At 43.8% G+C, this 8,029-nt stretch overlaps 1 protein-coding gene across 1 annotated transcript; it reads right to left on the bottom strand.

Annotated features, from left to right (window-relative positions):
• Positions 1–2,073: 2,073 nt before the first annotated feature.
• Positions 2,074–7,570, bottom strand: MC5R (melanocortin 5 receptor). The gene is made up of 2 exons (XM_072792295.1): positions 7,395–7,570; positions 2,074–5,857 (listed from the first exon to the last, which is right to left on the bottom strand). Exon 2 carries the CDS (start codon positions 5,829–5,831, stop codon positions 4,854–4,856), a length of 978 nt encoding a protein of 325 aa, XP_072648396.1. The 5' UTR covers positions 5,832–5,857; positions 7,395–7,570; the 3' UTR covers positions 2,074–4,853.
• Between the last annotated feature and the right edge of the window lie 459 nt (positions 7,571–8,029).

Here is an 8,029-nt window from a genome sequence, read left to right on the forward strand (position 1 = left end):
TCATTTATAATTACATAGAATGTACTTTCCTGTATATATGACTATTATAATTGGACTTAGTCTATTAGCTCCTTGAGGACAAAGACACTGAATGGCCACACTTACTGGCATTATGGCTGTGCATATGATAGATGTTGTTCACCAACGTCTCCAGCTCACTTTGATGCTAGATCATGGGACTTATTTTGACAATGGAAATGTGAGTAGAGTGGGCAGCCCGCGTGGCTCAATGGTTTAGCGCCACTTTCAGCCCAGGGTGTGATCCTGGAGACCCAGGATTGAGTCCCATGCTGGGCCCCCTGCATGGAGCCTGCTTCTCCCTCTGCCTGTGTCTGTGCCCCTTTCTGTGTGTGTGTCTCTCATGAATAAATAAATAAAATATCTCTTAAAAAAAAAAAAAGGAAATGTGAGTAGAAATAAAAACTCACATATCTGGATTGAGCTTCCATCACCCTGAGTAACTACAATGAGACTATCTGCTAATTAGTGCTAAGCATATAACATGGTGGAAATATAGATTTTTGTTATGCTAAGTCACTGAGACTAGAGAGCTGTTTGTTTCTACAGGATAACCTGGGTTTTCAAAGTGTGGCCCTTGGACCAACAGCACTTGGGAGCTTCTTAAAAATGCAAAATCTAACTTCCTACTCAAGACTCACCAGATCTGAATCTGATTCTAATAAGCTCTCCTCATGTTTCATGGCTATTGAAGTTTGATAAGTACTGGCCTCGACTATCCTGACAAGTACAGAAATTGTTACTTAAAAGTGGCTGAATCAAACAAAGGGTTGCTGAAGGGGAGGTGGGCAGGGGGATGGGGTAACTGGAGGACGGGCAATGAGGAGGGCACTTGATGGGATGAGCACTGGGTGTTACACTATATGTTGACAAATTGAATTTAAATTTAAAGAAAAGTAAAAGAAAGAAAAAAGAAAAAATGGCTGAATCAAAACTTAAAATGGTACATAGAGAACAAGGAAGGATGGCAGTGCATGTTATGTGGTAAAGAAAAAGAAAGTCTGACTGATGGAAAATATACAGAATTATATGTTGGAAAACAGGACATCAGTAGTGTGTGTTGGTTATTGGGGGGATTGAATGAGATACTGCAAGAAAGAGATGAGCTAAGGAAATAAATGACTGAATGCAAATATGAATAAAAAACAGCACAACAGTGTGAATGCACTTAATGCCACTGAACTGTAGACTTAAAAATTAAAATGACATATTTCATGTTATATGTATTTATATGTATTTTACCACAGTTTTAGAAATAAATAAGATTCTTTAGTGATACATTTGGACACATCTTTAAGGAAAAGAAAAATTCAAAAAATCTGGAGTCAAGGACTTCAGTTGGACAAAATGGCTCAAGAAAAAAAGAAACTAAAAGCATGAGTCTCCCCCAAAGCCTGTTAGATTCAAAGCATACATGGATAAGAAGAAAGAAAAAGTCAAGGAGTGAAAAGGAGAAACATACAGCAAGCCTAGGAAATACGTCTAGATCTGCGCTGTCCAATATGGTAGCAGTAGCCGCAGGGTCTGTTGAGCCCTGGAAGTATAATGCGTCATCTCCTGTTTTTCCCATTCTTGAATGAGAGTGTGTGTGTGTGGTCTCCTGTTCCACCATTATTCATTGGGGGAAAGTATCATATAAATTATCCTTTTGGTTTATTGGTCTCCAGATCAAGAGGAGCCACTTCTGGGCCTGATGTAGAGACTACTTACCTTTTCAGTTATTCCCTCACTCCAAAGCTCTGATATGCACCCTACATTCCCCCAGTGAGAATTGCCGTAACAGCCATAGAAGAGTATGAGAGCCTTCATTTTAAGTGTATGGTCTATGCCCCATAAATTCACATTTAATTATATGCAGCATCTTGAATTGTGGGCAATGCTTTCCTGTATCTTGAAATATTCCCATCTTGAAAAAAATTTATGCCCCATAATCCCTTTGATGGTGGACATTATCTAATGGCCACTGGTTGTAGCCCCGTACTGAATACTAATAGGTGCTATCCCCAAGATAGTTACTTATTTACTAAAAGTCAGACTTTTGGACGATATATAATGTCAAGTTTACAATTTCACTTTATTTTCAGGAGTTAAATCATTTTGAACTGAGAAAAGGCCATCATACAGATGATAACTACAGTCAAGGAAACTTCATCACTAATGAATGTACCTTCTCATTCTGCAGCAGTTGCTGACAAATTGGCAAGAAGACCAAAAATGCTCTGAATATCACACAACAGAATGATCAGTTCAAAAGGGTGGCCTAGTCCTTCCATTTTATTAATGATTTCTTTGAACACATAAAATTTTACATCAAATACAGTCCCTACATAAGCAGAAAGAGTTCCTATATAATACCATACAATAATTACACAGGTTATTTTGTGGAGGGGACTTTGTGCTGGGATTCCAGGGATTGGCTCACTTACAGATATTTGCCATGTCATTATATACATGTATTCCTTCCAACTGAAGACACATCTGAATACTAATTATTTCTGTCTCAATATATAGACATTAAGACATTTGAGTATTTCTCTAAAGACCTTTATAGAAAAGGTAAAACCTTGTTTGAAGCCCTGAAGCACCAGAGCAGAGAGCCTAACTAGAACTGGATTCCCCGGTGGAGCCAATGTAAACCACTGGAGCTGAAGTTTGATCCTACCCAAGAATGGGAGCCCTACTGACCTCAGTTAGCACTCAGAGTGCCACCAGGCAATCTGCTATGGGCAGCAGATTAAGTACACATTTGTTTAGCACCAATAACAAACATCAGTCTGTGCTAGAAACTGCTAAAGACATCACGGACTGCAGTTTCCCATCATAACTATGCAGAGATCACTTACATGCATGAGTACAAACAAGGAGGTTCTGCTAAAATGTTGGGAAGCATTTGAAGAGCTTGCTATTCTTTTACACCTCAGTTGTCAACAACCTGCTAACTTGCCATTTTCCAAAGATTTGGATACTTTATCCACTTTCCTGCTTGTGCCAGCACTGGTAGTTTTGTTGTTGTTGTTGTTGTTTTGTTTTGTTCTGTTTTGTTTTGACTCTGAGCTGCCAAATGGGAGGATCATGTCTATAAGTTATTTGTGTGAACTCGACCCAGGAAGTGTTATTCTATATCTTGGCAAGTTGAACACCAATAAAAAATAAATGTATATATAAAAAAAAAAAGAACTATACCCAGGAAGTTCCTCTGCTCCCATAGACTTCAACAGCTCATCATTGTGTGACCCCCATGGTCTTAATTTATACTTTATATTTCCTCCACTGGGAATAGTCTAGACATGAATATCCAAAACGAAAGAGAAGATATTAACACCAAAAATAATAGGATGGAATATGAGAGCTGTAAGGACCAAGCTCTTCACTCCGGATAAGAACACTGAGACCAAGCAGTTAGAGATGTGCCCCAGGTAACAGAACTGCTCTGTGGCAAAGCAGTCCTGCTTTCTGGGCCACTGTTCCAACTACTGACCAGTGAGCACTGCCTTCTGCATCCTCCCCTTGTATTTATCCCATCTAAAACTTTTTTTTTTTGAGGCTTTATGTATTTGAGAGATGGAATGAGTGAAAGAGGGAGAGAGAAGGAGCGGGGGAGGGGCAAAGGGAGAATCAGATTTCCCACTGGGCAGGGAGCCCTATGACTTGGGGCTTGACTCTAGGACTCCAGGATTATGACCTGAGCTGAAGGCAGATGCTTAACTGACTGAGCCGCCCAGAGGCCCCACCATCAGCAACATTTCTTTAAAATAAGTAGTGAATCTTTATGGTGCTTCACAAGTTTTCAAGATGTTCTCACACTTTTTCATGCAGTTCTTATGACCATCCAGTGACATCAGCACAGATGTGAAAACTGAAATGAGATGGCTAAGGTGACATTGCCTGTCGGCGGCAGAGTCAAGACCTAACCTGAAATTTTCTCCCTCCCTTCTATGTCGGAGAAGACGAGATTCTATGCGTTAGATGGGCACCTGACCGCCGGCGCCCAAGCCAGGCTGCAAGGTGCAAAGTATACAGTGAGGGGGTCTCAGAATCCAAAACATTCTGTCTGAGAAGGTCAAAGATAACTTGACTATGGGCATGTGCTATATGCAGGGTGGGGGGCACCTAGAGCCCCTAACATGACCCCAAAACACTGATTTGGAAACCCTGGACCGAGTGAGAATAAGACACAGAGGCTTTCACACCACATGAGGCAAGGTTTGTAACATGAAGGCTCATGTCTGGGCAGGTACGAAAACATGATTGACAGAAGTGTAATTAAGGCAATTCCATCCTTGGACAATTACGGACATGATCCGGAGAATCAAAAGTTTAGGAAAAGAGAGCTGTAGAGACGTCCCATAACAAATGAACTGCAAATCTCAAATGGAAAGAATTAGACCACTTAATTCTGCCCTGAAAAGCACGCGTGACTCACGGGAGCATCAAGCTAAATGACGGAGCTGCTCCTGGGGAAAGAAAGTAACCACGCAGCTTGTCTTTAGTTACAGTCGTGACTTCAGTGGTAGCTGTTCTTCGCGCTGAGACCTGCGTCCAGAACGCTTCTTCTTCCCTGAACGCAGACTTACTTGATGGAGGATAGACCAGACCACCAGAAATGGGTAGGACCGGGAGAAAAATCAGGAATGAGATGGGACAGTAAGAAACGGTCACACACCGTTCCCCAAATGGGTAAGCGGCACGTGCTCGTCCGACCCAACAACTTCCGCAGGGGGAAATACAGGACAACTTCGACATGGAAAAAAGATAAACAGGATGCGTGCTTCTGATTTCCAGCTTTCTGGCTCCCTCCCTGGCTGTACCAAGGTGCATAAGGAAGAACTTCTTGCTTAATACCTGCTAAGGAACCTACGGGGTATTCGGAAACCGTGGCAACAAATGATCTCTTTGAAGGACTTCCTCATCTCCTGGCTGCGGAAGGCATATATCAGAGGGTCGATGACAGAATTACACATGATGAGTATGAGGTACATATTAAAGTAAGACATAAAGCAAGAACAGTAGAAGTTCTGGGGGCAGGAAATCATCAAGATGAGATGGAGGAAGAACGGAGCCCAGCACACGATGAAGATGCCCAGCAACATGGTCAGGGTGACGGCCCCTCTCATGCTGGCCGTCTGCCTCACAGAGCTGCAGCCACGCAGAGCTGCTATCCGCTTGACGTGAGTCCGCGCCAGGAGGAACATGTGTATGTACAGGGACACCATGAGGAAGAGCATGGTGAAGAACATGGAGATGAGGCAAACGATGACATACGTGGACTCGTAGTAGACGATGAAAACGATGCCGCAGCCTGTGCAAAAGGTCCAGATACACGTGATAATCACTCTGGAACGCCTCACGGTCATGATGTGGTGGTAGCGCAGGGCGTAGAAGATGGTGACGTACCTGTCCACCGCGATGGCCAGCAAGCTGCACATGGAAGCCACCACGGAAATGCAGATCATGGAGTCGAACACGTTGTCAATGTGACGCACAAAAGCATCTGCTATCACCACGTGCTTATTATGTATTAAGTATATGGTGATGGTCTCCCAGGTGTTAGACATGCTCACTAGCATGTCAGCTACCGCTAAGCTGCACACAAAGAAATACATGGGGGAGTGCAGGTTCTTGTTCTTCACTATGGCTCCTATGACCAGGATGTTCTCCAAGAGGCTGATGAGACCTAGAGTCAGAAACACCTCCACAGCAATGCCCATCTCTTCACACGGCGAAGACTTGTTCTTGACATTTGGTCCTGAAAAGTTGCCCTCTGTGGCATTCGAGTTGAGATCCAAGAAAAGCAAGTGAAATGAGGAATTCATTGTTCCTCTTCTTGGCAACAAATTTACTGTAAAACAGGTTTGAATTCGTGATTCAGAGAGGTTAACGGTCTACCAAAGGAGCACGACAGCATCCAAGGGCAAGCACAACCTAAGAACGAGGCTGGATGGACTCAATGCATGAGCATGAGGCTGGGGTGCCCCAATCTGCCTGGGTCCCTGGCATGTGTCCCCCCCCCCCCACGCAGGCTTAGAACGTTCATCAGCAAATGGATAAAGAAGCTGTGGTCTCTGTATACAGCGGGATATTCCTCAGCCATTAGAAACGACAAATACCCACCATTTGCTTCGACGTGGATGGACCTGGAGGGTGTGATGCTGAGTAAAGTAAGTCCATCGGAGAAGGACACACATTATATGGTCTCATTCATTGGGGGAATATAAAAAATAGTGAAAGGGAATAAAGGGGAAAGGAGAAATAATGAGTGGGAAATATCAGAAAGGGAGACAGACCATGAGAGACTCCTAACTCTGGGAAACGAACTAGGGGTGGTGGAAGGGGAGGTGAGCGGGGGGTGGGGGTGACTGGGTGACGGGCACTGAGGGGGCACTTGATGGGATGAGCACTGGGTGTTATTCTCTATGTTGCCAAATTGAACACCAATAAAAAATAAATTTACAAAAAAAAAATTAAAAAAATTAAAAAAAAAAAAAGAATTTTCGTCAGCTTCCTCCGCCTTCCTTCCTTTGGCTCCCGGTCTTTCACATGCCTCTTACTGGAGTGACCATACATCTCAATGTGCCCAGGACACTTTCACTTTTTATGCTTATTGTCCTAGCACCCGAGTTTGCTCTCGGAAGTGCCCTGAACCCATAACCTACAAAGGCCCTTGCAGTCTGATTTTCACATTTCTGAGGCAACTGCACTGCATTTTTCTCAAGTGAGAACAGATTTCTGAAGGACTGGCAGCCTACTTTCTCTCCTAAGAGAAAAAGATGGGAGCCTCTCAGAATTTGTCCTCGTACTTCTAAAATCCACTAGGACTCGGTCCCCCTAGCTGTAAGGGAGTCTAACCAGGGTGATAATGTGAGCATGATCACAGGCAAAAAGTTACTGTCTTCAATGCATAAACCTAAGTTGCACATATGTGTTAAAATTGGAGCTCACAGAATGCTGTTTTTCCCTTAATAAATATTTTCCGGGACTTCTGCTTTTGAAACTCCACAAAGTCTGATTGACAGATAGTCTCAGAAATTTCACAGAAACAAAGGATTTAAATTTGCCAAATAGAGCAAGATACTTCGTTCCTTTGTTGCCCAATTTTTCTCCTATAATTTATCTTTAAAAATGCCTTGTTATCCAGACTCAGAGCACATTTGGGGATAGAGCTAGATTTTTTTTGTCAGCATTCTCATCATCAATAAAAAGTATTTATTAACTTGTAATCTATTTGCTATTATATCTGAGATGTCGACCAATTAAATTATTGCCTTAAACATCATATCAAGCTGTTTAAATACCCAGTTAGCTCTCTTCCACATATAAGTCAGGCATAATGCTGCATTCCTTCCAAGACAATTTTAATAGAAAATGCGGCTATTTACCAGGGCTCCGCCGCGCCTCTTCTCTCGCACAGCAGCCTTTGGGCTCCTCGCCGGGGACGCTGGCTCAGCCTGGGCACCTGGCATCCACTGGCTAAATGCCATCACCCTGGGACAGGATCCTCTGAGCCAAGTGCTAGGGCAGCCTGAGCCTCAGTCAGGACTCCCTGGCCTTTATGCCGCTCGCCGACCCGCCTCCCGGTTGCCACCCACTCTGGACCCAGTTGCTTTCTCTCTTCCCAGCCTTGGGCTGAGCTACCACCTAGTGGCTAGAGACGCGCAGCCGGCCACCGGCCTTTGGAGCTCTAAGGACGCTCGCATACAACAATGTTCTCGTGCTTCTGGAAAGTCCTTCCCCAAAAGTGCGTTCAAATGTGTTTTCTAGATGGTTGTTCTTTTTGACATTGCTTCCTTTCTCCTTCTGTTATGCACTGATGCAAACGCTGCCAGAGAGTGCGACAGCTCAGCCTCTCCTCTCCCTGTTAAATCCTCCTATCCGGAGTCAGCCCCTGGTTCCTGGGAAACACTTGGCCGTGACCCTGATACACACCCTCTTGTTGGTCCCGTTCTGTCTGCCACGTGAGCAAAAGGAGAAAATGGATTTTCCCCTGGCCAAATACCCTGGCTTTTGGCGATAG

This window comes from Canis lupus, chromosome 1 (genome assembly GCF_048164855.1).
Source record: "Canis lupus baileyi chromosome 1, mCanLup2.hap1, whole genome shotgun sequence".
Lineage (NCBI taxonomy): Eukaryota > Metazoa > Chordata > Mammalia > Carnivora > Canidae > Canis > Canis lupus.

Bases quoted from the DNA above. Each gene is read 5' to 3' on its own strand.
- MC5R (XM_072792295.1), bottom strand. From the start codon at position 5,831: ATGAATTCCTCATTTCACTTGCTTTTCTTGGATCTCAACTCGAATGCC.